Consider the following 14469-nt stretch of genomic DNA (forward strand, 5'->3'; position numbering starts at 1 on the left):
CTGTTGAGAGCCATGAGAAAATATCTGTTCTTCAGTAACACTTATAACAACCTAGTAAGATAGGTATCTCTGCAGTGCAGATGGTAAGTTGAGGCTGAGGGATAATAGCTTTCCTAAGGTCACCTAGTGAGTTCACTTGACTATTCCACTATGTCAGGAAAAATTCATATCTAGCAATCCAACACAGTTGGTCATGAGTCTTTTAATTTCCATCAGTGCCCATCAGGTATGGCGAGGCAAAGGTTCCAGTTATCTCCTGTCCAATGATACCAGCAGGAGAGGAAATGGAAAATATCCAAAAGTATCCTAGAGAAGAAGGGAGAAGTAGTAGCAGAAGAAGCCACTGTGCGTACGTAACCAGAACATCTTTTTATATTGATCAGAGCTTGCAGATTCCCCCCCCCCTTGTTTACCTCCATTTTGTCACCTATGTAAACCTACACAAGGCATACCTACGGGGAAGTGTAATTAGGACCCTGCTTTTCTGCAGATTTTTGCACAGGTCAGTTTGACATCAGCACATATTTTCAGCATCTTCTTCCAAATATTCCAATTATGTTATGATTCCACATTTTCTGTGAGCCTGTTGTGGCTTCTACTGTTAGCGTCTTATTCGATATGATGCTTCCTCCTCCTCAGGTTTTTAGCATCAACTAAGATGCCAAGGTCTCACATTGACTGTCACTAAGATTTAGCCAAACTCCAAACAGCTTTCACAGAGCTAGAATTGTCCATAGTTGGTATCCATCTTAATCTAATATGACTGCTGTAGAATCTGCAGAATCCAGTGGTCACTTGTGGCCAAACCAACAAGGGAAAGAGCTGCTTAGACTGTAGGATGTTATTTCTGCTGCTCATATGCAAGCAGTAAGGAAATAGTGTTCACAGTACAGAAAAACTGAGCAGATCCATTGCTTGCCTTCTGAATGTGGAAACCCATATGACATCCCACTGGGGCATAGGTAATAAAGAAATCTTATGTGGATTGGTGGGGGTGTTGAAACAGGCTGCAATATGGAAGTAGTCCTCCTAAAGACACTATTTGCATCTTTATGAAGGGGTGGAAGTGTGTCCACATCAATATAATATGTACAATACCAGTCACACACAGTACCTTTTGTTTTTTGTGTGCAAGTATCTCTGCACTCAGTCCAATAAAGCTATTTTTTTAACCTGCTGTGGTTCAGATCTTATTTTCTTTCTAGCGTTTTTTAAATTTGGAAATTTGCTGTAAAACACATTTGCAAATGAAATCATTATATAATTTGTTAATTAATGTATAAACCCAGACCCTGCTGTTAGGACTTTCATGTCACAAAATAATTATAGGTAATTCTTATTTGCAGCCTTTATTCCAAGCAAAAAATATAATGGTCTCCAGAATTGACAATAAGTTGTAAATTAATTCATAAAACAAATCACAGCAGAGGAAACATTTTGCAAGGATTAATTAGACTATAATTGTATGTTGGAAAAGAAGATACACTGTGCCAAGAAGTGCATCAACCTCTGCCCCTGCTCCAATATAGGTGTTATTAAAATCTTTACCTGTGGAATAAGTAACTTTTTCTTTTAGCCACTTCATTGCAATTAAGGCGTCTTCATCATCGCAAATAACAAAAAGATTGGAAGGCACTACTTCTGTATATTTTTGTTTACAGTTTTCTGAGACCTCTCTGTTGGTGAACAATTTTTTGATATCTGCACCAGTAGGACATGGGACCTATATTAACAGACAGTGACATAGAAGAATATAATTCGCTATACTGCTTGTTCAGTTAAGGGCACAATCCTATGCTGGTTTAGACAGGAAAAAATCCTACAATTCCCAGCATTCCCCAGCCCGCATGGCAGACTGGGAAATGCTGGGAGTTGTAGGACATTTTTTTCTGTCTAAATCTGCATAGGATTGCACCTGAAATCAAATTTCTCATACATATGTTTATGTATTTGTTTTCAACAATTATAGCCCCCCCCAGCAGCTCACAATATCATTAAAATAAAGCAGCGAGCAAAAAAATAATAATGGAAGCAACAATGAAAGCAAGAACTCAGCAGTCCATCCACAGAAGAAAGAAGAACAGAGTGCCACCAAAGGCCTGGGTAAATAGTGCTTTTAATTGGTATGGAAAGATTGACAATATGGGTGCCTGATGAATGAAGCTGGGGAGGGAGTTCCAAAGTCTAGGTGCCACCATATATGCCACCACTATGGCCACCTACCTCAACTCCAAAGAGAGTTGAGAGTTATCACAACACATGGAGAAGGGCCTCTATGGAAGATCTTAAAATATGGACAGGAACACAGGTAAGCAGATATGCTTTAAGGGATGCTAATCCCAGGCTATTTATGGTTTTAACTGTCAAAACATGAACTCTGTCTGGAAATAAACTGGTAGCCAGTGCAGTTTTTTAAGATAAGGTCAAACTAGTAAACTGCTAGTAAACTGGCAGCAGCTGTATTTGTACTAGTTGAAGTTTCTGGACAGTCTTCAGAGGCAGCCCCACATTGCCATAATCTAATCTGGTTGTTACTAAAGATGAATGGAGATCAAGTAAAATCAGGTTTACTCAGGAAGAGGTGCAGTCAGAGAACTCACTGTGAAGTTGGTAAAAGGCACTTTGAGTCATGGTTACTACATGGGGAGTCATCTGCATGGCTCTAATAACATCTCCAAAGCTCCAAACCTGATCTTTCAGAGCATGTATAACTCCATCCAAAGACTGAAAATCAACTCCCTGATCAACCCTAACACCTACCAATAGAACCACCACCTTGACTGGATTAAATTTAAATTTAATCTATTAATTTTAAACTCTTGTACAAAGAGTGTTCTCCCTGCCTTGAAGCTGCCGAAGATGTGAACAATCCTCTTCTCTCTCTCCCCCCCAACCCCCATTACTTACTTCCTTAAACCAACAATCATTACAGGAACAGTGTTCTTCCTGCCCTGTTGCGATCAATAGAAGCTTCAAAGCTTTGACATTAAGGCTCCTAACTACATTATTTCGATTCATGGGAATCTCAGTAATTTTGGGAGTGCGCATTTTGGGAACAAGTCTCATTGATCACAATGGAAGTTACCTCTGAGTAGACACACATACATTGGTGCTGGGAAAGACAGGGATGGGAAGCAAAGGGATGGGAAACCAGCCTCCTTTCTAACCCGATGCAACATAGGGTCGAAGGTGCAAAGTAGTTACTTCTGAATGGCAATAAACCAAACAACGGAGAATCGCAGCATTGAGGTCGGGCTTTACAGCCTTTAGGGAATTAATGCTTTAAAATGTGCTATTTTGATTGAGGGGGATCTTTGTAAATTCTGATGTGTGCATTCAGGGGGCAAGCCTCGTTGTCCACAATGGGAATTAATTCTGAGTAGACACTAATTGGTTTGTGCTGGGAAACACAGGGACAGGGAACACCCCTTGAGCGGGATCATGGTGAAAGGCACACCCCTGGGCAGGGCCAGCATACCCTAGGTAAATGTGGGGGTTGGGGCACACAACAACCATACTGCGGAGAACCCAATTTAAGGGAAAGAATTGGACTATAAGCAGTCTCAGGAAATCCAGTTTTTCCACGATAAGCTCCAGGGTGGCTGCAGGATGGCCATGACATCATGTATCCCTAATGACCACCAAATGCAGCCAGCTCCGAGTAAATCGCTCTTGGAAACACTCTGCAGGCCTATTTCTCTGCTGCTGCCTTGGATTGCAACCCGAAGCCTTGGCCTTGCATTGTCTTTTCACCTCATCGATCCATTTCATCATCTCATATCATCCATCCATTTAACCTCAACCTTCTACTGCTAAGTATTGATCTTATATTTATCAGTTGTTTACTGTTTATGTTGTGTTAAATAAATAAAGTAGAAGATCCGAGTTATACAGAAGTGGATTAGATGTGAGTTTAGCTGCCTGGATAGACACACAGCTCAACGTGTGTTGAGGCCAACATGCTGTCCCAGTGCCAGAACAGCACCCCCCTGCAGTCCAGCTGATCAGATGGGCTTCAGGGGAAAGTGGGCAGGGTCTCCATGAGTTGTTCACCCCTGAATTAAGGTAAAGGGATGACAAATCTTACATTATGTCAAAGAATTAACTTGAAATTTCTCTTCATTTGTGTTCATTAACTGCTCCAGATATGAAACATACTAGTTTTCGTTCATTCAGTGCTCAATCTCACCTGGAACTGTTGGCCAGTGCAAAGGATGAGATGGTCATATGGCACTTTTCTCCCCTTGGAAACAACTACATGCTTTGCAGATCTGTCTATTCCAGTCATTTTTCCAACCACAACATTAATCCATGAAGCAAGTGACATCAGTGCATGGTCATCTTCATTAAAACAGTGGCTGTGAAGAAAAAACAAGTTACATATTAGCAGCTGACTGCAAAATTAATTAGACACCTGATGAGCTTGTTAGAGTTCCATAATAGATGAAGTCCTTGCTATCTGACTGTGGGTTTACTGAAGTCCACAGTGAGCGATTATGTAATATGAAAGCTTGGGAAAAAAAACAATTTCTGTTGAAGTAAACTAAGAATTCTTTGCAGTAGACCACATTGCAATAAAATAATAAAATAAATCACACTTCACATGAGTATGTTTGCTACAGATATGATCAATGTAGCACACATTTCACCCATAAGTTGTGAATTGAAGAGTAGCTAATTATATACACAAAATGGACGAAAGTAGAGTTTAAAAAATGTTTTCTAATATAGCATGAACTACATTTCACTTCTGTAAGCGTATAGGAAAATATGTGCCAGAGATCTGTGGTCAAATGGGGTTCCCTACCATGAGTCCACCATGTGTTTCTGCTTCATACTGGACAGCATTTTCCACTGTGAACAGCTTAAAGGCTGTGAAATCACTGTTTTTCAAAACCTGTTTTGAGACTCTGATTGATATGCCAGTCATTCAAATAAGGCTATTTGCCATAGTTTCTTGTCCCAGTCCTTTTAGGTGAAAGCCAAGTGTGATTTCCAATGGCTAGCTATCACAAAGTGAGCAGCTGCCAGCAAAAACACAATTAGGTGTTTGTGCAAGATTAACAGATGCGTATCCAGGAAATATTGCTAATTGTGGGTAAAGGGCAAGCATGGGCAACTTGGATTGATCATTGTCACTAGAGGCCCATGTGACTTCTGTGGCAGGAGCGTCTATTACCAGCTCCACTTGGTACGTCAGCTACATCCTTTCCTGGACAGGGATAATCTGTCCACTGTAGTCCATGCATCGGTGACCTCAAGTTTAGATTACTGTAATGTACTTGATGTGGGGCTACCCTTGTTTGGAAGCTGCAGCTGGTGCAGAATGCAGTGGCCAGGATGCTGAGTGGGGCACCTGGCAGTGCACATATTACACCAGTGTTGAAGCAGCTGCACTGGCTACCTATTCGCTACCAAGCCAAAGCCTTGCTGTTGGTATATAAAGCCCTGAACAGCTTGGGACCAGGTTACCTGGCAGACTGCCTTCCCTGATACAGTCCTGTGCGATCATCAGGATCATTGGAGGAGGCCTTGCTTGTTGCACCGTGACCTGCAGATTACTATCTTGCAGCAACCCAGAAGCGGGCCTTCTCCGTGGGGGCGCCCACCCTGTGGATGACCTCCCTGCTGGTATGCAGGAGGTGCCAAGTGCTTTAAGCACCAATGGAAGACCCATCTCTTTACCCAGGCCTTCCCTGATTGATTGTGCTGCCCAGTCTGATTGTTACTTGTGGTACTGTGAGTACATGGTTTTAATGTATTTTAATGTATTCTATTTACAAACTGCTTGGATATATATTTCAAATATGGTAAGTGGTGTATACTTTTAAAAATAATACTAATACTAATAAATATCCCATTCTGCCTCATCTATTTTTATTCCCAAATTGGCCTCCCCAGTTGCTCTAAGCCCTTGAGTACCACCATGTTTCTCAGCTCTGTATATTTCTGAGATCAGTTCCCGCACACTGCTTTCTGATTGGATACAGTGGGCCTCAAATTGTGTCACTGACTGATGCTCTATCTCTTGAGCTCTCAAAATACCTGGACCAGTTGACAGATGGGCAAGTAAGTTTAGAAACTTTTGCTTGACTTTGATGGTGATCCTGAAGCACCCTCTCATTTCTCAGCAATGCTTTTTGCCAAAATGAATTTATTTTGTCATTACAGTTTTGGTTAGGGCATGGTGGTTGGGAGAGTGAGGGAGTTATGCTGTCAGCTTGTCCACTTGCAAGCCACACCCCACAGTGAAGGCTACATTAGAAGTTCAACATGACAACTGTCCTTAGCATCCACTACACAACTCCACCATATAACATCAGACATATATTTCACAATTTCAAAAGAATGTTTGTATTTTATACTTTTTGGTTGTGAAAATGCTTTAAACAAACCTGTTAATTAAAAAACGCTTATGCAGATTGTTTGACACATCTTTTCCTGGAAGTCCATGAGTTGAAATCAAGGTAAGGTTGTTGAATTTCAGGTGTGGACTAAAAAAGAGAAAAACAAAAACAACCCCCCCAAACATTAGACACAAAATCTGCATACGTTTGCTGGGGCTTAGCTTAGGTTCATATTTAGTATTCACAAGCAATTGAATATCCCACCAACCTATGAATTCTTCTTAGTTGTCCAGCATTTACTAGAGCTGTGCACATATGGCCTCTCAAAATTTGCCAGCCTATTTGCGGGCAGAGAAATTGGGGGGACAATTTCATTGAATTTCTCCTAGGGGAGGAGAAATTCTCCAACAGTTTCTCACAGGTAGGGCTTGCTATTGGCAGGGGTTGTAGCACAGGTTCTTTCTTTTTTCCTAAGGGTTTTTGGTTTATTGCCCTGCTTCTGTAAGAGGCCAGCAACAACTGTGTTGAGGCTTCCACTTCTCTGAGGCAGAATTGTGAATTTCTTTCAGTTTTTGAGCTTACCTAATCACTGTGAGGTGGTCAAGGGTGCTGTGTGTGTTTTCTCTCTCTCTTGCACATCTTTCCATTGCTCTGCAGCCTTCCAGGCCACCTGCACTTCCTGAACTGAAAAAGCCCCATGGGAGGAATTGCCTCATGATGCCTTCCTCATGATGGTTTTAACTAAAGTGCAGGAAGCCGAGGAGGCCACAGGATGCCACAGAGATGTACAATAACAGACAGGACACTCATGCACACTCCTCAGCCACCACCTCATAAGTAAGGTAAGCACAAGAACCCAAACCCAACCCATGAGGATTTCTCTGAAATTTCTTCTCCTTTGAATTTCTTTTCGAAAGCAAGTTCTTTTCTATCAAATTGAATGAGAATGGTCGAAAAAAATGTGGGAGAAATTTTTGGCACAGCACTAGCATTTACTTATCTTACACAATCATGCAAAGGATAAAAGCATATGCTTTACCACTGTGGTCATTAGTAATCCTAATGGCTTTCAGAAACGATTTTGATTCTTCATGATAAGCACACAATTATTATCATTGCCATATATTTGCAGAACCAATTGCGACATGAATTCCTGATCCTAATGTGGAAATCCAGTTAAAAAGAAATAGGGTCAGACATACTTGAAGGGTCTTTTGTTGTGACTGAAAATACTTTGCTTCATCTTCACTGAAGAATAATCAGGCTTGCCAAATCTCTACCTGCCCCTATCTTCTTCCCATCTCTAGCATTTACTTATCTTACACAATCATGCAAAGGATAAAAGCATATGCTTTACCACTGTGGTCATTAGTATTCCTAATGGCTGTCAGAAACTATTTTGATGCTTCAAGCACACAGTTATTATCACTGCCATATATTTGCAGAACCAATTGCTACATGAATTCCTGATCCTAATGTGGAAATCCAGTTAATAATCTCACCTGCCCCTGCCTTGTTTCCACCTCTTATATATAGAGGGCTGATTTGGATGTAACATTGAACTATGGTTAAACTATGGTTAAGTGAACAAGCCTTGGACATGAATGTTTCCCCCCTCCCCTCTTCTCCTCTGGCACAGCTATGAGGAGGAGATTGGAAGCATTAGCTTCCACTTTTAAAATAATCAGTTTCCCATTATGTCTGGTTAGTTTAAACTATGGTTTGTTCAAACAAGCCAGAATCAAACTAGTTTATAACCCTGGCTTGTTAATTAACCATAGTTTAAATTAACCAGAGTTCAAAGTGAAGATGTAATGAGGAATTCTGGTTACCTTAAAAGTGGAAGCTTCTAATCTCCTCTTTGCATCTGCAACAAAGGAGAAGAGGGGAGGATGGATCATATGAGCCTGAGGCTTATTCATGGAGTGCTAAACCATAGTTTTTAACATTATATCCAAAAAGGACCATAGAGACACAATCTTGAGGGTTAGATTAAAGGATGCTAGATGTGGCAGCTTCTCCCACAGGAAATAAAGTCCTGGGAAAACCAGCCATTGCATCTGCAAAATGTACAGCTAGAGGGAAAGCCAGAGATTGCAGTCTGCTCAAAATGGTGCAATGGCAGATCAAGTGAATGTACAGCTCAAGTCACCTGAAACGAGGCTACAGGAAATAAGCAAACAATCTAGTGGACCTTTGGACTGCCAAGGCTCTGAGATCTTGCAGTGTTGGAAGAAGCCCATGATTACAACTCTATGGTACCATGGATAAAGGCTCCATGACCACTGTGGGTAATCTGTAACTCAAGAGTAACTTGTTCCTCTCTGTAGCACATTTATCCTTTTTGAAAAACAGGAAACAATTGTTCTCTATCCTACTGGAGCACACAAGAGTACTGTTAAGTACCAAACTTCAAAAGGAAGACTGACAGTCAACAAGGTGGAAAGCTAACATGAATGCTTCCTGACCTGTCATATATGAGACACTTCTGTGATAGGTTCCTTAGAAGCCTAATAATAATATTGGATTATACAATATTTAGATTTCCTTGATAGATGAAGTGGTTATGGTTCAATGGTTATGGTCTATGTCAGTATTGGCTTGAGGATTTTGCAGTCCCTCGGGAAAGGCACCCTCAGGGGCTCCTTAACCTGGACAACTGGGGCATGAAAACCAAGAGTTCTGTCATGCTGTCTCTGACCTTCTTGGGTGCTCCATGCAAATGAATACAGCAGCACTGTTAGTATGATGGACCCTTTGCTGGTCTTGGGGCCCCAGCAAATGCCCAAACTTGCCACCCTCTGGTTCTGACCTTGATGTATGTTGGTCCTTAAATACTGAAAAAATACAGATTGGTCCAACCACGTTTCTGGAGGTTGGCAGCCAATTCCTTGTATGTAGGAGTAACCCCCCCACACACACATCAGGTGTGGGAGCACTGAGCACCTCCCCAGGTAAGTTAAACAGCTCAGTACAAGATGAAGACTAGCACCTTGATCAAGTCACTTGCTCATTGCTTAATTAAGAGTAAAATCATGAGATTTGGACAATTCAAATGTAACAAACCATATTAGTGCAAAATGGAACTACTTAAAGCATGGGAACACCATATTTAAGGTTTACCAAGGATTAAATGAAATAATGATTTAAAACATTAAGAGTTTATAACAATTCCTCCATTTCCAGAAATAATAAATGTAGCTAAATTAAGTATATTCTTATTTTCATATTTCCCATATTTGTAATAGTTGTTAAACAGATGACCTCTCAGTTTTGTTACAGTTTGAGATTCTTTTATTTTCTCCTATCTATTTATTGTATTTTATTTGTTTTATTATTGTTTTCATAAAGTTTCTGTTTTAATCTTAGTCTTATTCAATGATAAAAAAAACCCTGCCAGTTTAAGACCAGAGCAGAGACTACCTCATGTTGGCTCTGGTTCCACAAGGCCAGGAAATGGGAAGCTGAGGTTGATGCCTTAACAGATGTGCCCTGTGATCAGTAATGGTGTTGTGCGATATCACAAGCTGTGCTTGCGTACAACTTACCTTCCATGCACTCACTTTTCCTTGGTCTTTTGTTATGGGACCGGGAGAAGGGATAACTTTTCCTCCTGATGGACCCCTTCTTTCCATGGGTTCCCCAGGAAAAGAATTTCGGATAGACTGCCACCAGTCAGAATGAACCTCTTGACATACCCTAGTTCAGGGGTCCCCAAATTTTTTGGACCGATGGGCACATTTGGGAATTTGAGAAACTGCGGTAGGCACCACTGCAAAATAATTCCCACAGAGGATGTGGTTCACCTAATGGCTGCTGTGGGGGCCTAGCTAGTCAAAAGAGAGTGGGGGAGAGAAACAGAGAGGCCAGAGGCTGGGAGGGAGAGGCAAACATCATGGTAAAAGGGTAGAGGGGTGAGAAAGAGCAAGGCTAGAGGCTGGAAGTGGAAAAAAAACAGCAATATAAAGGGGTGAGTGGGAAAGAAAGAGCAAGGCTACAGACTAGGGAGAGAAAGAATACTAGGGACAGGGAAGGGAGAGAAATAGCAAGGAAAAGGATTGGGTGGAGAGACATAGCAAGGCTATGAATAATTGCTAGAAAGCTGTATTTTCATATATAGGCATTTCATATGTATTCAGTGGTATGGGTATATACAAATCCATGAACATATATTAAAAATGGATTTTTAAAAAGCTTTCTGGGTGCCCACAGGTGCTACATTGGGAACCCCTTCACAGGCACTACTGGAGAGCCCCACGTGTGCCGTGCTGGGGACCCCTACCCCAGTCTGTCCAGCTGCTTTCTGAGCCCTATTGCCAAGAATCCTCCCTTATGACCAGTTTGGGGTAGGGGGGAGAAAAAAAGAAAGGTACTTTGGACTTTTCTTCCCCAAGTCCAGAAACAGAGAACTTACCAGAACCTTAAAAAAAAATCTTAAAACGTAGGCGGTAGCTTTGTAACCATGAGGTCTTTCACATGAAGAAGAGTTCAGCGAAAAATCCCTTTTAAAACACTTGAGTAGAGTCTTGAGTCCCAGAGCATATGCCAAGTTTATTGCAGAGAGGATGGTCTGAGAGAGAGAGAGAGACCATCTGGCTTCCATTTAGATGCTATATAGGAAAGCTCTAGAAGGACTGAGGGAATCTTTTTATGGGGATTTCAGTTCTGTAAAAGCCAGCCCCTTAGCAGAGACCAATAACGCGATAGCCCTCATTTCTGATGTCAGTGGTCTAGCCAGCAAATCAGAAAATTGCCTAGTGGCTGGACCCACCTTCTTAATGACTGTAAGTTACACCTGAAACACTCACGGTAATTGGAACCAATCAGACTATTCAAGAAAAGAGATAAAGGTTTTGTTTGCATTTTGGAGGGCAAAGAAGTGAGATACGGCTACATAAAACTATTTAGCTTCTCCAGCAGGATGTCAACTGATGAGATGCTCTAGGGGGCACAGTGGATCTCTATTAGGAGTTTTTCAGTTTTTCAGCGCCAAATCCAGATTGGGAGGATGGAATGCCTGGGACCAGCAAAAATGCCCCACATAGTTCTGGTCCTGTATTACTTTATGAATCATCTGAACCTTACTGCATTACTAGAGGAATCCTCCTGTGAGCTGATCCATGCCTGTTTGTTGCTTGTAAGCAAGCACAATTTGTGACATTGCACAACATCATTACTGATCATGGGGCATGGCTGTTAAGGCCTAAGCTTCCAATTTCCTGGCTTTGTGGAACTTGAGCCAACATGAGATAGCCTTAAGTCTGGTCTTAAACTGAGAGTTGTTTTTAATCATTAAATTTTCCTGGATTTTAAAAAGGAAATTTATTTTTACAGTGTTCTGAAAAACACACACACACACAAACTAAAAAGCAAAATACAAACAAGTCATTAACTGAGTACATGTGTACGAATGAATAGAAATGTCCCTGTACATTAAGAATAACTTCTGAGCCTGCACAAGATTTCAGCATAGTTTTTTTTTCCTTTTCCTCCCACTGTTCATCAGTCATCTGTCAGTCAGTGACAGTGATTCCCTCAGCCTTCAATATTACCTCACTCTCAGTTGACAGTTCCCTGTTACCCCTCCCCCACTATCAGAATGCTGACAGGAACAGTGGAATTCAAAACACTGGAGTACTGGCAGCATTCTAGCTTCAGAGTGAAAATGAGCATGACCAATATACCTTTGCCAGCAGTTGCTGCCACAGGCTTTCATGGGGCAGAAAAACTTGATAACTTTTAAACTGCTTGTCAGAATTCCACCAGCCCAATGAAAAGCACACCTCCTCCACACACCTGAATAAAGTACATCAGTGGTTTCCCTCAGAATTTGAAATAAATATATGATATGCCGAGCCGCAGCTTGGGCCTTTTGCCTTTGAATTTCTTTGTAATGTCAGACTGAAGCCAGATTAACATTTTAAGAGTGATTGCATTGGGTTTTTCACATTGCTGTGTGATCTCAGCTTTGCAAAACTATAGAAGGTGAGTAAAAGTAAGAAATACTCACTCTTAGAGAAGTCCAGCACTTGTGGTTCTTCAGGAGTTACTGATCTGGAGTGCCTCCTAACTGGAAGGAGGCATGCTTAGGGCAGTTACAGAGGAAGCTTCCTCTAAAGGTGGGTAATTCTGCTCTCTTTTTCTCCATTGGGAATGATTTAGTTGAACATCCAATCACATTCAATGCAAAGATGAGACAGAATTAATCCCCCCAAGTGGAGACTGATTAGAGGAGGCAAGGCCAGAGAAGTGAATTGTATAGAGACCTAGGGGGCAGCTTCCTCTCTGGGTGTGCTCTCAAGAGTTCTTAATTGTTATTTCTTGGGGCACAGCAGCAGTTCTCTTACAGTTTGGGAATTACTGTATGAAATCAATGCTATTATTTTGATTTGGGACTTAATTAAGAACTAACAACATAGTGATTCATACAACCTGGGTTTTGATTCCTCAAAATCTATCTTTTAAAAAGCAGCACATTTCTGGTCATTGCAAAAAAGGAGAAAAGTGCTGAAAAACAGATGCTGCATATAAACAAGCAGAATTGCTTCTGCTTTTAATATACATGAAGAATGCTGAATGCCAAGTGCTGTACAAGCACAGGGCACCCTTGGGTTAAAAAAAGGCTTCAAGTTAAGAGCTCAACCCAACCAAGCATTAAACAAGTGCACCTGCATTATCGAAGCAAATAATTTCAGCAGGGATTCATGTTGCTGTGGATACAAAAGGGGAAGAACAGCTCAAAAATACTTGTAAAGCAGGAGGGATTAGAGTATCTAGGGAAATAAGTAAAAGGTATTGGGTTTCATTGCCTGATTTTAGAGGGCAGCTACAAAAGGAGGCCTCAACATCCTTGGCTTTAAAATAAAAGGGTCATGTTGCCAATTTATTGGGGGCATGAAAAAGGAAGCCAAGAAACGTTTACAAACTAATGTTTTAGATGCTTTTCACTCTTGGCAAATCAGTCAGATATTTAATTATTTTTATGGATGGAAGAAATTTATTTTAACGAAGAAGATGAACTATATACAACAGCCACTTCTTTCAGTAGCATTCAAAAATGAGTACAGTAAATGTCAGACACTTTGAGACATTTACAATAACCTGTAATTCTTAACAATTAAAAGGCAAATGTTCCAAGACATGGTTTGAAGGCACATAATGCAGCTACCTTGCTGAAGCTAAGCAGGTCTGGGCCTGATCAGTGCTTGGATGGGAGATTGCCTGGAAGTTCTATGTATGGTGCTGTGAGTTCTACAGAAGAAAGGCAGTGTATTATAAATGTTTATCAATCACTAAGTGGGAAATATCAAAAGAATTTCTCTATATCTCAAAGCTGAGTGCCTAACTCTAGTTGCCATGCCATACCACTGTCTGGTGCAAAGTGACATACGTCCTTGGCATGGCATGCATAGTGCATTTTTGCACATGTGCAGCCCTTGGGGTCTGGTTGCACTTGGAATCTAAGGACATCCAGGGGTTGTTTGCATGCATGGAGGCCTCCAACACACCGCTCTTCGTGTGTCCACATACAAACACACACACAGGCTCATTCACACAAATCCCTGAATAAAGCCACAATTAATGGCTCTGATTCAGATGTCTATGGGTACTTAGATGCATATGCAGTGTAATTTCTTGTATGCCCTCATTCTCTTCAGTGGCAGGGCAGTTCTCCACATGCTAAGAGATGGATATGAGGAACTGTCCCCTCTATTGAAATGAACGATATATGTTGGAGATCTCTGTGTATAGCAAAAAAATACGACACTAGAATGATTGAATTAATGCTGTCAAAGGTTAATATTTAAAGCTAATTCCTACAATTTTAAAGTTGAATTTGCTGTTGATGTTGTGATGTATATCGATACCACAGTATTATTCTCTGTTAATTGCTGCAAATAATTCTTTGAGGCATTATCTTTCTCCATTGGGTATGTCTTACATTTGTCACAGACACCATCCATTGTAACTGTGATTTCACAACAAGGCAAGATAGAACATGCCCTATTTATCTCTGTTCCAACATTGATCTTCTCCATTTGCTCTAAATGATGCAATAGGACAATGTCTGAATGATGCTGCTCCAGTAATACTGAGCACACAGCAAACCACTGCATTGTTT

At 41.0% G+C, this 14469-nt stretch overlaps 1 protein-coding gene across 1 annotated transcript in view; it reads right to left on the reverse strand.

The window, feature by feature from the left end:
- Positions 1 to 14469, reverse strand: part of CFAP61 (cilia and flagella associated protein 61) — a 212286-nt gene that overhangs the window by 65063 nt on the left and 132754 nt on the right. Inside the window, exons 19-21 of the mRNA XM_084850737.1 lie at positions 6396 to 6494; positions 4190 to 4358; positions 1549 to 1723 (exon numbers count right to left, since the gene is read on the reverse strand). Coding sequence (XP_084706863.1) covers positions 1549 to 1723; positions 4190 to 4358; positions 6396 to 6494 — 443 coding nt within the window. The remainder of the gene's footprint in view (positions 1 to 1548; positions 1724 to 4189; positions 4359 to 6395; positions 6495 to 14469) is intronic.

The sequence above is a fragment of the Heloderma suspectum genome, chromosome 4 (assembly GCF_057233095.1).
Source record: "Heloderma suspectum isolate Gila_16-S chromosome 4, 16-S_ref, whole genome shotgun sequence".
Taxonomy (NCBI): domain Eukaryota; kingdom Metazoa; phylum Chordata; class Lepidosauria; order Squamata; family Helodermatidae; genus Heloderma; species Heloderma suspectum.